The sequence below is a fragment of the Planococcus citri genome, chromosome 1 (assembly GCF_950023065.1).
Source record: "Planococcus citri chromosome 1, ihPlaCitr1.1, whole genome shotgun sequence".
NCBI classification, from domain to species: Eukaryota; Metazoa; Arthropoda; class Insecta; order Hemiptera; family Pseudococcidae; genus Planococcus; species Planococcus citri.
Window position 1 is genome coordinate 213,272 of NC_088677.1, and position 16,449 is coordinate 229,720.

At 43.0% G+C, this 16,449-nt stretch overlaps 3 protein-coding genes across 9 annotated transcripts in view; 2 read left to right on the forward strand and 1 right to left on the reverse strand.

Annotated features, from left to right (window-relative positions):
• LOC135843452 (serine-rich adhesin for platelets) overlaps positions 1-11,944 on the forward strand; it is a 32,693-nt gene extending 20,749 nt beyond the window's left edge. For 3 of the 6 annotated variants that reach the window (XM_065361393.1, XM_065361352.1, XM_065361369.1), the window contains 12 exons: positions 797-868; positions 1,945-2,116; positions 2,507-2,616; positions 2,734-2,900; positions 3,059-3,284; positions 3,387-3,562; positions 4,154-4,357; positions 7,176-7,338; positions 7,483-7,667; positions 7,883-8,086; positions 10,817-10,953; positions 11,056-11,944. In XM_065361393.1, coding sequence (XP_065217465.1) covers positions 797-868; positions 1,945-2,116; positions 2,507-2,616; positions 2,734-2,900; positions 3,059-3,284; positions 3,387-3,562; positions 4,154-4,357; positions 7,176-7,338; positions 7,483-7,667; positions 7,883-8,086; positions 10,817-10,953; positions 11,056-11,218 — 1,979 coding nt within the window. In that variant the 3' untranslated portion in view covers positions 11,219-11,944. Of the gene's footprint in view, positions 1-796; positions 869-1,944; positions 2,117-2,506; positions 2,617-2,733; positions 2,901-3,058; positions 3,285-3,386; positions 3,563-4,153; positions 4,358-7,175; positions 7,339-7,482; positions 7,668-7,882; positions 8,087-9,850; positions 10,327-10,816; positions 10,954-11,055 lie in introns of those variants that run through there. The other 3 variants (XM_065361376.1, XM_065361360.1, XM_065361384.1) reach the window with 3 other exon arrangements.
• Positions 11,945-13,263: 1,319 nt separating this feature from the next.
• On the forward strand, positions 13,264-14,837 carry icln. 2 transcript variants are annotated; one of them, XM_065361407.1, is made up of 6 exons: positions 13,264-13,528; positions 13,617-13,869; positions 13,993-14,132; positions 14,232-14,375; positions 14,490-14,603; positions 14,674-14,837. In XM_065361407.1, exons 2-6 carry the CDS (start codon positions 13,751-13,753, stop codon positions 14,685-14,687), a joined length of 531 nt encoding a protein of 176 aa, XP_065217479.1. In that variant the 5' UTR covers positions 13,264-13,528; positions 13,617-13,750; the 3' UTR covers positions 14,688-14,837. The 2 variants fall into 2 exon arrangements, with proteins under 2 accessions (XP_065217479.1, XP_065217471.1); XM_065361399.1 differs by having other exon boundaries at positions 13,266-13,528; positions 14,703-14,837.
• Positions 14,838-15,085: 248 nt separating this feature from the next.
• Positions 15,086-16,272, reverse strand: SmD1 (small ribonucleoprotein particle protein SmD1). The gene is made up of 4 exons (XM_065361417.1): positions 15,981-16,272; positions 15,820-15,896; positions 15,410-15,604; positions 15,086-15,276 (listed from the first exon to the last, which is right to left on the reverse strand). Exons 1-4 carry the CDS (start codon positions 15,992-15,994, stop codon positions 15,191-15,193), a joined length of 372 nt encoding a protein of 123 aa, XP_065217489.1. The 5' UTR covers positions 15,995-16,272; the 3' UTR covers positions 15,086-15,190.
• Positions 16,273-16,449: the final 177 nt, after the last annotated feature.

The window sequence follows — 16,449 nt, forward strand, 5'->3', positions numbered from 1 at the left end:
AAATAGGTTGGCAACGTGGAATAGGTACGAGTAGATGACAGTCGCAGATGCGTATGATTTTTACCAACCAATCATCCGGTGTTACTACGAGTAGGCCTAATTGTACCTATGGCTATTTCGTATTTCCGCCGTTTACTATGGCCAATTTAGCTTATGTGGGCGACACAAAAGTTTTTCGGCTCCACGTTGCAGGGAGGAGGGTGCTCGTCTGCTCGACACTTGGACAGCTCGATATCCCAAGTAGGCCAAGTACAGTTAGTTATGGTAGTGTTTCTTACTCGTTGTGTAGATTTGAGGTAGGGTAAGCTAACCGATTTCAGCGAAGAAAAAAATGCAAACTTGAAACACTTACATAATGTAGGTACATAGGTAGTATGAGAACTGTTCAGGTATCTTCGTACCTCTACCGTCTACCTACTATACCTACGTATAAACACATAGTATACATACGTAGGTAGCTGCCTAGCTGGTAAGTACCGTCAAACGACCTAATTTCGGACACAGTTTTTTAAAAAATGAAATCCGGAATATACGAGTATTTCTTATACCTACATTTCGTGGTAGAGAATTGTTCATTTTCCCCTTTGATAGGTAGGTGTAGGTGTAGGTGTAGGTGTAAGTGTTTTTATCGATTAAATTTTCTTTAAAAAAACAGGCGAGTTGCCGACTAGCTATTTTAAATTTTCGTTTTTCGTTTACTGCTATTTGCATGGGCGGTGGCGATTGCGGTTCCGTTTGCTTTTTCAATCAAATTCCACGCGATGATATCTATATGTACGGTGTACGATACACGCAGTCAAACTGAAAAGGCCGGAAATGATCATACGTGAAAATCAGCCGCTAGAATTGCCGCCGGACGTTGTTCGAGGTATCTACCTGTGCCGTGTGCCGTGTGCCGTGTGCCCAATGCCTATGTATCGTACTTACTACTTAGCACACTTGGCAATCGACAAAATATGTTTTCGAATGCCGATGCCGATGCCGTGGCTTTCAACACTATAATAACTCAATACCGGGTTTACCTGGTTCATGTCAAGTCTGTCCGCTCATCGCTCACCATTGCCTATTGCCTATTGCCTAAACCTTTTTGTCGCCTTCCGGCTGCCTTCTTACAAAAGTGCTTACCTTTTTTTGTTTTCATTTTGTTTTTTTTTTTCGTTTTTGCTTAACTATGCAAATTTAACCGCCATCGACGTGTGCATCGTTGATACCACCATAAGACCAAACAAAAACCAAACCAATTAACGCGACGACGTTTGCTTAGCCTGTCAATGGTGCCATGACACCTAGCACCTAGCACCTAGCCGTAATGTGCCTAATACCAGTAGTCAATAGGCATGTGTAGTAGGACTACTCTTTTCGTCTGTGTCCTGTGTCCTGTGTCTTTTCCATGTTCTGCGCGTGTACGTTTGTTTTATCTAATAGTTGATTACATCGTCGTTGTCGAGTTTTTTCTGTTCTGTTCACTTCTTTTGTTTGATACATTTTGTAGATGGGCCGAGGCGTGGGTGGGTGGGTATGTGGGTAGATAGGTAGGTAGGTAGGTAGGTAGGTAGGTAAGAATGACGAAAAACAATTGGTGGTCCGGCGAGGCGAGGCGAGGCGAGGCGAGGCGAGACCAAGTGTCGCAGAAAATTCCAACACACTGACAGTTCCTACAGCTACAAAATAAGGATAAAAGGATTCATCGTACGATACGAATTTATCTCAGACTCGATTTCGCGGATATCAGTCTCAGATCAGATTATTGTACCGAATAACGTCTCCATCTACGAGTACAAACGCGCATAAATCTATAATGTAGTACCTACCTACCGCTACCCTATACCTTTTGTAGCTAATTTATGTCATGTTCGATCGAACGGAATCGGTAGCTATAGCTACTTATACTCGTAATTGTATGTACATTTGCCTAATTGGTAAAATGTGTTTTGCGATTTACAGCGAGCGATAAACCGGATTTGGGACTAGACGAGCTGAGCAGTTTGAACGTCAGATCGCGGTTTCAAGTTTTCGAAAAACAAAACACGGAAGAAGATGACTCCATCTCGGCCGCTGCTGACAGGTCCGCCGTTTGTGTAAAAAGATCTCCTAGTATTTTGAGCAAGCTTGCCAGGTACGTGTATACGAAAACAGCAATTAAGTAGTACGCATTACGCACTACGCGCTACGCGCTACACACTCGAGCTCGAGGGCTCGAGCATAGTTGGCGAGAATTGTCGTGGTCAAGTTAGGCTGGGTTGGGTTGGCAGTAATCAATGTCGCCAGCCCATATCTACTCGTACGCTCGAGCCGGATATCACCGGGCAGCCTGAAATAGCGGCTAGCGAGAGTAGCGACAGCCGATCCGTGCATCCAATTTAGTACCTACATATCTTCGTACTTAGTTAATGATTTATCAATACCGTACCGTACCGTACCGTACCGTACCGTACCGTACCGGTATCTCTATCTACCTATACGGATGCGCTTGTAAAACTTGAAATTGTTATCGGTGCGGCGGCAGATTTCAAGCGAAAGGCATGGACGTTGGCGTTTCCAGTGATATTTTCAACGGCATCGATTACGAAGAATCCACATCCAGCGAAGAAGAGGACGAGCAATCGAATACCAACGGTGAGTACCGTCTAGACTTATGGTATTGCGGATGAGGTTTGCCGTTTTCACGGCCGCTGGCCGCTGGCCGTTGGCATATCCGTGTTTAACGTGTTTTTTGTTTTGTAATCTTTGCAGAAAGTAACGGAATCACGAAAAGCGTAGTGTCGCGCGAAAAACCGATCGCCTTCAATAAGATGAACGACGTCAAGAAGAATTGGGAAAACGGACAAACGGCCAAAAAAGAAGAAAGAAGAGAAGAACGACGAGAGGAACTGCAGCGTATTCGCTCGCGACTATTTATGGTAAGTACCAAGTGCCAAGTACTAAGTACTCGTAGCACGTTGAAGTACTCGCACACATATACGAGTACCTACGTAGACGTACGTATGTATATATGTATATTGTATGAACATTGTACCTACTCGTAGCTCTCGGTGTCACGTCAATGTCATGCTTACAGGGAAAGCAAGGTAAAATGAAAGAGGCGTACGAAAATGCGGTCGCCGAGAGCGAGAAAACTTGCGTGAAGCGAGACGTCGAAATAAGAGCGGAAAAGGCGCGTTTGATTAAAGAAAAATTCGAGAAAGGCCAAGTCGTCCACGACGAAGACAGCGACGACGACGAACAAGTATCCGCAAAGAAGCCTGCTGGCGCCAGAGACGAAGACATGGACGTGTTCGAAGCTGGTAAGTGAACCGCCATCGTAGCTTGGCACGAGTGACGAGACGAGATGAGATGAGACGAGCGCTCGCCGTAAATCCATACCTATGTGCCGCTTAATTTCGCAGGAATCTCGAAAAAATCTCGCTCGCTATTTCAACAAATGGACGCCGCTGTCAAATCGCAAACGCAAACGCAAACGCAAGCGCAATCTCAATCGCAATCCAAAAACGTAACCGGTCCATCGGCAGCTGCCACTTCAGCACCAGCCTTGGCTGCCGTTCAAAACGGCCAAAAACAAAAGGTAAGTACGGCGCCGCGCCGCTGCAAGCTCTTCTTTTTCTACAACATAGGTATATGTAGTACATACATACCTAGGTACTCGTAACCTCCGCCAAGTTGGAAGAATGACCATCGAAAACGTCGCGTCGTCGTCAACGTAGGTATGGTATGCAATTAAATCTTGCACCCCGACGGCAGAGGCGACGCCGACGCGACGCGCAGTCTGAAATGTCTCAACTACTCGTTGCATACTGCAGGTGCAGGTGCAGGAGCGGTTGGTTCAGCCGTTTCTGCCGTTTTGTGTTAGCTTAATACGAAGTTAATCCTCAAGTTGACGAGCTGAGCACTTGCTGTCTGTTTCTAAAGTCGTATGCGAATGCGAATGCGAATGCGAATGCGAAACAAACGTTTCTTCAATTTCATCTCTTTCGCTAGACGACGTGATTTTGCACCTACCCACCTACCCAGCTACTTTCCTGCTGCTGGTGCTGGGCTATGGTGCCTTGTCCCTGCTCCCTACTCGTACCTACCCACCTGCGCTGCGCTGCGCTGCGGATACTCGTATTTTGATTAGCTAGCAGCTACAAGTACATATTTTAAACTGATATGACAGGTGGCGGCTGCGGCGGCGGCGGCGGCGGTCGATCGTCAGCTTTCGAGCGAAAATGTCGTACGCGCTAGCGATCCTGTTGACGAAATTGTCGTACAAACGGCCGACATATCTTCGAAATTCAAATTTTTCGAAACGTACAAACCACCCGAAGTAAAGCGTAAAGCTTTCCGTATCACTCCGCCGCGAGAAGGACAACTTATACAGGTTTCACCATAGCTATACCAGATACCTATACACTATACACTATACTCGTGGCTTTAAATTACCTCTACTCTACGTAACTACCTAATATTGTACTCTCGCGCGCGTCGCTTTACTCGTGAGTCGTGGTATTTTACAATTCTAACCGACGACGACGTACCGTACTCGTATCTAATCTCGCTAGTTGCTAACTTGCTATAATCATCATCATCATCATCATCATCGCCATCATTCAGTAATATACTCGTACACATAATGTATGTACCACCTATCCTACTCGTATTAATCCTGAAACTTGCACAAAACATTTTTGATTTTTGACGTGTGTTTCTGGTTTTGTGTGTGTGTGTGTTTTCGCACTCACCCTTCGAGCTACCCAGCGTTTAAAACCAAAAACACAAAATCAACGAAGCATGCTCGAGTAACCCTGTTTGAACGGCCTATACCTACTAAACATAATGTATTATGTAGGTACTTACTTACATAATTTACTCTGCATGCGCCTGTTTCCGTTTCCGTTTCCGTTTCACCACTTTCACCAGCGTCGACGAAACCTAGGTACGAGTAACTAGCACTCGCGGCACCAAATTTCAACATCTTCCGCAATTTCATGAAAAATGCGAGAAAAGAAGCGAAATTTCATCCATTTTTACGCGAATAAGTAATCGTCACAAATTTAAAAATCTAACACCGCATCTTGTTACTCGTAACTCGGATAGGTAAGCAGTACTCGAGATGCATTTTTTCAAGCAAAAACGTAAAGTAAATGTCTGAAATAGGTATCTTCAAAAAGGCGCATTTAAGGATTGTTGGCCGCCAACGCAACAGCCTTTCAACGCGGTCGCGGTCGCGGTCGCGGTCGCGGTCGGTGAGCCGTTGGTTGGAAATTTCAAATTACCTACCTATGGCCTAGGTACCTACAGCTCACAGCTGCATACTCGCACCTACATACGCGTATGTATACGTGTTCGACTTTTTTACGCCATTTTTTCGCACGTTGATTCTGCACACATTTCTGAGAAAATCGAAATTTCCCGCTAATAAAAATGATACTAGTACATATTATTATCTTCTTCACGAACGCAAACGTGGAGCAGCCACAGCCACTGCGAAAAATACGCGTCCGATTTAAACGAAGCTAGCTCGAATAAGCCGAAAAACACGCTCGCATTACGTGTGAAAAAAGTCGAGAAATCACCGAGACCGCGAAAGTATACTCGTAACGTAGGTAATCGCATTTATACGAATCGCGACGGTCCGTCTTAAAAATTGCTGTCGAAAAAAAGAGACATTTTCTTGAAAAAATCGCACTAAAAAATTGTAATTTTACCGCAGAAAGAAATTATTTTGTTTTGTTTTTTTTCAATCAAAAAGTGACGCCAGATTCGAAATAAGCGACCTTAAATTAATGACAAGTCCCCTCGAAAAGTATACCAAACGGAGGATTGCATCCGAAACGCGAAACGCGAAACGCGAAACGCGAAACGCGAAACGCTCGGTGTTAATAAAATTGCATAACCAGTTTGCCGTAAATAGGAGGAGCGTGTTTTCGGGGAGGGGACCTCGTAATTTCGGTTGCAGGGTTATCGCTTATCGCACGAGCACGGCGAATTCATTTCCGGTATCGAAATTTCACCAAAGTGCGTCTTACTTTCAGAAATAGCCCATTTTGAGGCCCAAAATGAGGTTGGAATTGGAAATTTATTTTATTTAACTCGCCTTTTTTTAACGACTATTTTCGTCGACTACCTAATTTAAGGTACATAGCTGACTCGTCGTCGACTCTAGAGAATTACGTAGTATCGATCTACACATTCATCTTGAAAAACTTGTAATTTTTTGAAAAGAAATGAAATGGCATTTTTTCTACGAAGGAGCGTCGCAGTGGCCTGAATCACGAGAGTGTAACGTGAAACGTCAAATTCGGGCTCATCGACCAGCGACCAGCGACCAGCGACCAGCGACCAGCGACCTCAATTTAGTCGCAAATCACCTTGAAAATATGATGTACACTACTAGTAATTATGAAAAATACTTTCTTCGAATCGAAGCGAAGCGGCAAATTACGCACCGACAAAAGATTGGAAGCGGGATATTCGCGGTGTCTCGATACTCGTACATAAATTTGCGTAGGTAACCAGTTTGTCGTAAAAGTTGGGCATTTTTTCTGATAAACTCGAATTCGCTCTCGAAATGAGTCGAAATTTTGGGTGCGTGGGTGCGGGGGTGCCGGGGTTTTTCGGCACGGTGAATTCGTTGACGCGGCTAGTTTTTCACCAAAAATATCCGTTACTTCGGGCAATGACGCTTTTTTAATTTCAAATTCGAGCCTTTTTTTCCGTCAAAAATTCCCGTTTCTACCAATTTTTTTTTGTTTTTTTGTTTGAAAAATTCGAGTTCACCGAGTGCGGAAATGAGCTTGAAAATTGAGCTACACGTGTCGCCGTTTATTATTCAAATGGGTAACTCGGGATGGTACATACTCGTAGGCTTAAGGTACAATGGAACGATAAACGATAAATGAGGCAGGCAGCGCCAGAGAATCGAATCTTAGCCGCAATACGAGTACATCTACAATCTACAAATACATACCTACGACTACTTTTTGCCTCTCTTTAGATTTATGCCCAATTGCCCATCGAATAACGTAGATTGTCCATTCTTATGTGTGTTGTGTTTCGTGTTACGCGTGTTGTTGGTTTTCGTCACTTTATATAGGGGTTGGGTTGCGTTGGGGTGGGGTGGGGTGGGGTGGGGTATTTTATTGCTGGTAGGTAAGCACTCGTTTGTCGACTATAGATAGAAATTTGAAATTTTTCAGTCGAATTCGCCAGAGAGAGAAGTGCCCGATGGTTCGACCTGCGTAGCTCGATGCGAACCAGACGTACAAGATGAAAGCGAGCTTTTGAAAAAAAGCAATACCACCGCCAAAATGCTGTCGCTGTTTCGGCAATTGGAAGAAGCGCAACAGGTTGTGCCCGATGGTAAGTACGCCGTACGCCGTACGCCGTACGCAATGCTCGTAATTTGGCTTCGGCCAACGGCCACTAGGCACTAAGCCTAGCATGTTGGTAAATGGTAGGTACATACACACATAATACTGATGGTTGGTTAATGGTTACTCGTAGGGCCGAAACCGATGAAAAAATTTACTCCACCGCCCATGTCCAGCGAAGCAAGCTCGGAGGAGGAGGACGATGACGAGGACGAAGACGACGACGATGATGGCGAATCAACCGACGAAGATCGACTTCAAAACGGCGATCGTATCATCCGTGCTTGTGATAAAACCGAAGACGAATACTTGAAATTGGTTCGTATTTTTGTACCAAGTACCTACCTATATATAAGTATAGTACGTAATTGTAGATGTACTGGGAGCTGGGGGCTGGGGGACTCGACGAATGAGAGTGGCGGCCGCGGCCGGTAACCTTTTATACGTGAAATAGCGAATACCACCATACCACCATACCACCACCTATCTACGATGCACCTAAACCTACCCTACCGTCAACCGTGTGATTGCAGGCGCAAGCTGCCGCAAAAGCGAAATCGCTCAAGGAAAAATTTGAAAAATGGCAACCCGAACAGCAATCGAACAATAACGCCGTCAACATGCTAGAGTCTGAACAAGCCAGTCTGGATACGACGAAATCTCTGCGAGCGAGATTCGAATCATTCAGAAGCGAACAACCGCAGGACAAACCTCGTCCTAAAGTCAACAGATTTGTGGTAAGTTTGCTTTTACTACTCGTACCGTACCGTACCGCACCTTACCTGTATGTATGTATGTATGTATGTATGTACCTAATGTACCATTAGACCATTACCACCTACTCTTAATGCGCACTCGCGGCACTTGCTCACCTCACGTCGCGTATGTATATTGTATGCACATGTACACACTACACACACTTGCAATTAGCTTAAGCTGTAACAAATGCGCTTATTTCTCGAAAACGCTTAATAGCATTTAGCTGATATGACAGTGTATACTCGTACCAGTCGTACCTATCTATAGCTTGTAATGTTTTTACTCGTAAGTTTGGCGTTTAGCGTTTAGCTTTAGCGTTTGCCATCTTCAAGTGCGAGTTACGCGAAATACATATGTATAGGTACCTAACTAGGTAATTTTTATACGATTACTGATGACGATTTGCGATTTGCGATCTGCGAGCATCGTCGCAAGTTTAGATCTACGGTTTAATAGATGCATATGACCGGTGGAATGTTATCTTTTTTCTTTTTTTAATCTCTCCAGTCCAACAACCAATCGTGCGCTATCATTAGGCCTATTACTCGTATCATTCACTGTGACCAACCGAAAGGCGAAATAGGCCTACTCGTATTTAGCAGAAAACTTTTTTAGGAGTTGACCGTTTTGACGATACTTCTGGGCACCCTGTACAATTACAAGTCTTACAATATTACGAGTAGTCATAGGTATACGAGTGATACATAGGTAGGCGTAGGCCTACTCGTATAGATAGCGTATAATTCTGATTGCACGCGTCACCGCATAGGCTACCCTATACCTACTTACCGCAAAACCGCATTCATTACGTTGTTGCGTTAAAAATTGAAGCGTCCAGCGCGACGCAGCGTGTTGCTTTCGCCTTCGGTTTGCTCCGCAGTCCGCAGTCCGCAGTCCGCAATCCGCAGTCCGCACTAACCAATAACTTGCCCAAATTAACTCTTCATACGGGTAGTTAGTTACTCGTACCTTTATAGGTAGATACAGTTGGTAAGTATGATTATGTGTTCCTTTACCAACCTCTGCCTGGGCCTGGGCCCGGGACCGGGCGTACAGGCGCTGACGTTATTTTCACGAGTACCTCTACCTACGTTAGGTAGAGGTAGTTAATCGATGCACCAGTAGGTATCGGTATATCGGTATCGCTAAGCCAAAATTCGTTTACGTAGGCATTTAACCGGTGATTAATTGGTTATTGCTTGCTGTGTGTTTTGTTCATGTGACATTATAGCTTAATCAGTTCAGTACCTCTAACCCCTAAACGGCAAATGGCGAATGGCAAATCGCCACCGCGCCGCGCCGGTAAGTGCAAACTTTGCCATTAATTTTACGAGCATTTAAGCTTTTGCCTGAGCCTGATTACGTGCAGCAGATACCTAACTGAATGATGGTGCATTATCCGGTTTGGTTGTTGATCGGCAATTAGGTAGGTATGTTGATTCGTTTCGTAATCGTAATCGTACCATCATGAAACGACGCGACGTGACGTGACGACTCTTATTTGTACGATTAGCCTTAGTACATACATACTCGTACTCGTACCTACTAGTAGGTACTAATCTCGCGGCCATATTCTCCAATTCTTTGCGAATCGGGAATCGCCATCGAATGTACTCGACTACTCGTATACGAGTACCAACCCGTACGGCGTACATACACGACACACGTACGAGTACCTACATTGTATATGCGCTCGCTTTTCGTCTCACCTTCGCTCGCTGTTTTTTGATTTTTTGTTGCAGTGAAAATGCACCCGTATCTCTCTACGTATCTACTCGCAAGTCGCAAATTACAAATTACCTATCAAAGTTACTCGGACGCGGACGCGGACGGCAAGGGCAACGTGAAAAGTGCCGAGCATCATCGTTACCTACGACTACGAACCTACCCACGTACTCGTATTTGGAGTAGGTACCTACTTGGCGTTATACCTACTCGACACTCGCGTATACTCTCGTACCTACCCTGCAGCTGTACCTACTCGATAATGTTTCTGCTTAACTTTCATTTCATTTCATTTCTATACTTACGATGTCATTTAGCATACTCGTATTTTTACTCGTACCTATATGTACCTACCTACCTACCTACTTATTTTTATCGATGTTTACTTAACTACCTATTGGTAGGTAGCAGGTGGCCGCCGAGGCACCTACTTCTTATCTGTTTTACTACCTATCTACTAGTACGGTTGATTAATAAAAAATTTCAATTTCAACGTCGTATTTCTGTCCAGCACATACTCGTAGGTAGATATAGCTACATTTACGCGTAGTACATAATACTGTACTACATATCGCTTACGCGTACGCGTACATATCTACTCGTATCTAAAATGTACAGCCCTACGTTATACAAGTCTAATTAGTAATTATATCTACAGTATGTAAATGTATGCATGCGTATAGGTAACTGGTAAATCTGCGCAACTTTTCTATGCTCGTCGGTAGTCGGTACTGGGTTGCGATTCACACTCACCTTTGCATGTGTTGCGTTGGTAATCGGTGGTACCTCATACATACTCGTAGTACATACGAGTACATAAATATACGTAGACTTTAGCTGATGGTATTTGGGTGTAGGCCTAATTCGCATTCGCATTCGCACCGCACCGCACTCCGTACGGTAGCGGTATGCGGTTGCGGTTGCGGTTGCGGTACCGGCAACCTGCTGCTCGTCTAATTTTCTTTTTTTGTCCGCTGTCGAAGGATAAAACTTGCAAATCGTTGCCTGGATGTTGCGATACCTGCTTTAAAACAGTTTATCAACTGGAGAAAGTTGAAGCCGGCGACAAAGTGTTCCACAGAAGTTGCTTCAGATGCAGTCGTTGCAACGGCGTCCTCAGGTAAATACCTGTACCTGTACCTGTACCTATAGCTATATTTTAAATTTCAAACTCGAACAACTACGACGTTGTACATGTGCATGTTGTCCGTTGTCGTTGCAGGATGGAGACTTTCACGATGAACAACGGCCAGCTGTACTGCGTTCCGCACTTCAAACAATTATTCATTGCCAAAGGAAACTACGACGAGGGTTTCGGCAATTATCAGCATAAAAATAAGTGGCCAGTCAAGCCCGATGTCGTGCCCTTAGTATCGTCCAGTTAGGCCTACTTACGTCGTACCGTCGTACCGTCAACGATTGGCGAAATTGCGCGAGTACGCCGCGCCGCGCCGCGCCTTGCCGCAGAAACCTGCCAATGGGTTCTCTGCAAATTTTCTTCCATACCGAACTAGTCTAGCGATATACCTACCTAAAAATATGTATAGGTAACCAACAACAGCAAATCTTGTCCGAAGTACGCGTACGATTAGCATACCTATAGGTAGGAGTTAGGACCTACTCGTACTTATCTACATACTTATACCTATGTATTTTGTGCATCTTGAATCTTGAATCTTGATACTCGTATGGTGCGACGCCGACGTGCGACTTGATCGCCTTCCTCGATAATACGTATACCCTATACCTAGATAAGTATGTTACCCGCAACATTTCGGTGATGAAACGAATGATAAACTTGAAGAGAATTGTTCCGTATGAACGCGTCTATGTACTACGAGTAATTACCTACCTACAAGCAGCAGCGATGCATTTATTTCATCACTTGTCTGAATTTTTGCATGTTTTCATTGTTTTCAATTAAGTAAGTAGTATCGTCGTCGCGTCGTAGCTTAGGCATAGGTAGTGGCACACAAACACATTATGTGCTCCTCGTTAGTCGTTATTGTAATACGTAGCTACCTACCTACCTACCTACCTACTTACTTACTTCACTTCTACGAACCAAATAATATGTATATCTAGCAGTAAAAAGATGTTTTCATAACGAATCGTTGTATTATTACCTAGAACTATGTATCTACTACTACTACCTACTACTACTACTATCGGCGAAGTAAAGATTGGAGAGGAAGTATGCGCTCTAGGTTTCAAATTAAAACTTGGCCAAAAAAAAAAACAAAACAAAAAAGAAAACTGCAATTAGTTACGCAAATTCGGCTGTAATTGATATTAGGTACTAAATCAGCGATCAACGATTTTTTCGCTTTCAAGCAATCGCTTTTGCAGTTTTACTTTAGCCTACCTACGAGTATTGCGATAATACTGATCATTACGAGTAGGTATTTTTATTTGTGTCGTTTAGACGCTAAATTAAGTATACAAGTAGGTATACTCGACGAAAACAAAACGAATAACGTAACTAACGGAATGAAAAAATCGTATTCGTAGGTACCTGATACCTAATAATATCTAACATCTACGCCCTACGGTAAGTAATACCTACCTAATCGAAGCGTTTCCATTCTCGCGAATTGACATCGTATTTATCGAAAAAGCTAAGGTAGGTAGTCAAAGTGTAGCTTAATTATTAAATTTCAAAAATAGGTAGCAAAATTACAACGTTGCCTCGAGTATTGCTCCGTTCGCTCGCACAGCGCCGCAGCGGGGTGCTGATGAAGTGATGAGAGAAAATTATTGGAAAAAACATTTCAAGCACTCGGATGGCTATAACGTTATCGGTGTCTCTGTCTACGCTAGTCGCTATGTACTAGTACTCTCGTCGAGACGTCGATGGGTATTAGTATGGAATCGAGTACCTACGTCAACGACTCAACGTCATCGATGCTTGGAAATTGCAGTGATTTAAATTTTAAATTGAAACCCTCGCGGAAAATACAATATCGATAGGTATAGGTACCTACGAGCTAATTGCTAAATGAACGAACATCGAGTCATCCATGTGATTACTGACTAAGCATCTTACAACAATCGACCAAATAAAGCACACGCATCGCATCAGCGAATTTCTCGATCCGTCGGCGCCCCCGAGGAGCAGTAAGATCAAAGATGTCTTAGGTAGTTAGGTTAGGTAATAAGTAATATCTGAATTTTTAGTTCAGTTCCGATTTCCGATGGCTTGCTGTTTTGCACTTTCGCAGTTTTGAATTTCGATCGAAAAAAAAGAGAAATATTCTTATTTTAAATTCAATTTAAATTTAAATTAAAAAAAAAAAAAACAAAAAAAACGACGCGGCGAATGTTTTTTTTTCGCGTGCGGACGTAACCGAAACTGAACCGGTGGGTGACAACTGACAGTCGAAAGGTGCGGTGGTCGTGGTCGTTCTCGTTCCGTGACCGCCGTGACGCGGTGTAGCCGTCTTTTTAATCACAATCACGTTGAATTTTTTTTTATCACGATTCGGATTCACGAGCTGGCGGCGCGAAATCGCGAATTTTCATTTTCGTTTCAATTTTCAATAATTCCGGCGGTTTGCTTTTATTACGAAATGAATTGATAATTGATAATTGATGTTGAAATGCGAGTGTCGAATAAACGGTAAAAATTGGTAACCATTCACTCGTACTACGGGACTAGTGACTACCTGCGTACCTAACTTAACAAATGAAATAATGTAAGTTGAAGTATCAACGAGCCCGAGCTGACTTTATAATTCTTGCACGACGCCATCAGCCATCAACTTAATGAGTATCTGATTTCAGTGTTCGTCATTCGTCTGTCGATGCGGATTTGATGGTTCATTCGCTTTATGAAAAGTGCAAACTTATATACTCGTATTTCCGTTGAACGAAATAAAGTAATTCCGATCGTCGATTAATAATTAATTGAAACCGATATGATTGCCATGGTTGCGTTGGAACCTCCGCAAGAGGGCATTCGTTTGAAAGAGGAACACACATTAGCTTACGTAAACGATGTCAATAAAGGGCTAGGCGTTCTGTATATCACCGAAAAGTACGTATTCCAGCGAGTTTACTTTTCGCTCGCGAAACACATTTTCCCTAGTACCTAGACCTACTACTACTACTACTACTACTACTAGTACCTAATTACCGGATCATTGTGTTTTCACTTTAGCAATATCGTATGGATAAACGAGTGCAATAGCGAAGGTTTCACGCTGAATTATCCCGATATTTCCATTTTTGCCGTGTGTACCGATCAAGAAAAGTATTCCGAAAGTTGCGTGTATATGTTGGTAGATGACGAGAGTTCAAGTATACCGTCGTGTTAAAGTTTCTCCGCGTCCGCGTCATTTTTGTCTTCCTCGCTCTCGCACGTTTCTGACGGATTTGTTTTTGTTTTTATATTTTTAGGTGCTGACGACGATAGCGAGTCGAATGGCGACGATGACGAGAGTAAAGAAATGGAGATCAGATTTGCTCCGTTAGAAGGAACCAACGTTCGCGATTTATTCGATTGTATTCAAGCTTGCAATCAACTCCACCCCGGACCGAACGGTAAACGTCGTTCGAGCTCGAATGCAGTTCAATACCTCAACCTCGTTTTACGCGTATATGTAGTTCATTTCATCTTACGATTCTTATTTTTCATCGTGTGACGTGTATTTTCAGATTTAAACGATAGCGATAATACGACGGATGATGATAATTTCGATGCTAATGACGATGATGATGAGTCTACTGGCTACACTAATGGCGCCGATGATTCTGGAAATTTAAATCAAGGTACGTAACTACGTATCGCGTAGGTGCGATAGGTTGTGAAAATCGTTCGATATTTATTTTTTCGTATTAGATAAGTACGAATGAATTTTGTTTTTGCAGATCCCACGAATCCTATTAATGGTCAGTTCGACGATGTTGAATGAACGCGAGGAAACGATGCGAATCTGTTTAGAATTTACAGCTGAAACTCGAGTTTTGTACAAATTTCCATTCAATATATTAAGTTTTTTCGTACGCTGATTATAGTCGTTTATTTCGTGCGTCTGCGTACTGCTATGTAGTTCGGACCTTTCATTTTTCATCGTCATCCTAACCCGTAAACTTGCAGTTTCTTGCAACGGTATTCGTAATCAAAAGTTGACGAGTCGGTATTTTTTTTTGCAAAACTTTATAAAACCGGAAGAGTCGCTATAAGCGCGCTGATTACGCTACCCCTAAGGAACCTACGTTTTGTATTCGATAAAACAAAACGAAACGAAACGTTACGATAAAGCTTTTAATTATAGATAAATAGGAATTAAAAACATAAGAAAAATCATACGATGAATACAAAAAGAAGATACAGCGATTCGTACGATAAAGAAGACTCATCTTCGAGGACCACCGCGTCCTCTGCCTCTTCCACCACGGCCACCGCGACGAGGTCCGCCTCTTCCTCTTCCACGAACAGGACCTGAAAACAGAATAATTTCAATCAATATCGCATCTCTCGATCGATGTTCACCTTCACCTTCGCCACACGAATGATCGTATCGCCGCTCTCGCACGGTGATTTTCATTTTCGAAATTCGAACAAACCATCTTACCTCCTCTGGCATCTTTCTTCTTGAGTTTACTCTTGGGAGTGTCGTCAATCAATAACGTTTCGAGTGGTAATGATTCCGGCAGAATTACGTATCTGATATTATTGCCTCGGACGCTGATAGATTCCAAATTTATCGATTCTTTTTTATTTACCAACTTGACAGACTTCAAATGAGTATTCATGGCGATATCAACTCCTGTAACGACAGATCGATCGATCAATCAATATAGGTTTATAAGTACTGCGAAAATTTAGCACCAGCAACGAACTCGCAAACTAGACCATACGCTCTTACGATTTCAAAGGGTTAGAAATCGGGAATTCGTGTTTATCGAACGTGAATTACTGAATTTTTCACACGAGCTCGTATCGTATCACAAACGCCGTACATCGCAGTCGCACTTCACTTACCTAAAATAGTTCCAACTACGATATTGCCATTCTTTAGTTCGATCGTCACGGTTTCGTGGCTCAGCTTCATTAAAAATCTGAAATCAAACGACGCAACATTTTCAATTTTGATCACGTACATCGAAACACCGAGTTACGAATGAATTGTTTGCACTTCTTACCTGACTAATTTCATTTTGAAATTGAATTTCTCACAATCGCGGGACTAGGAATAAATTGTAGCCGGACCCTCGATCGCCAACTCGCGCAAAATGCTTCGAACAGAATGATTCTAGTTACTCGAAATGAACGACGAACAATTATTGAAATTGAAAATGACTTGGATATTACACCGGACTCGACGTTATCAATTCTTCTAATTTCAATAAATTTACCTACAGATACAGAATGCCGGTATCCTTCATTTTTCACTCGCACCGCGTTGTTTGGTTGGATATCAACAACTTCAACAACAACAAAAGTGAAAGTGAGCGGTTATCACTCCATGAGTCACAACACGGTCACGCTCACGTTCACGTTCATATCACGCCTCACGGGATCATTCGTTCCGTTTGGTTCCGTTCTTTCCGATCCGATGCGTTCTGTTCATTTTGAAAAGAAATTAAATTAAATACTTCGAATTCGAAAGTT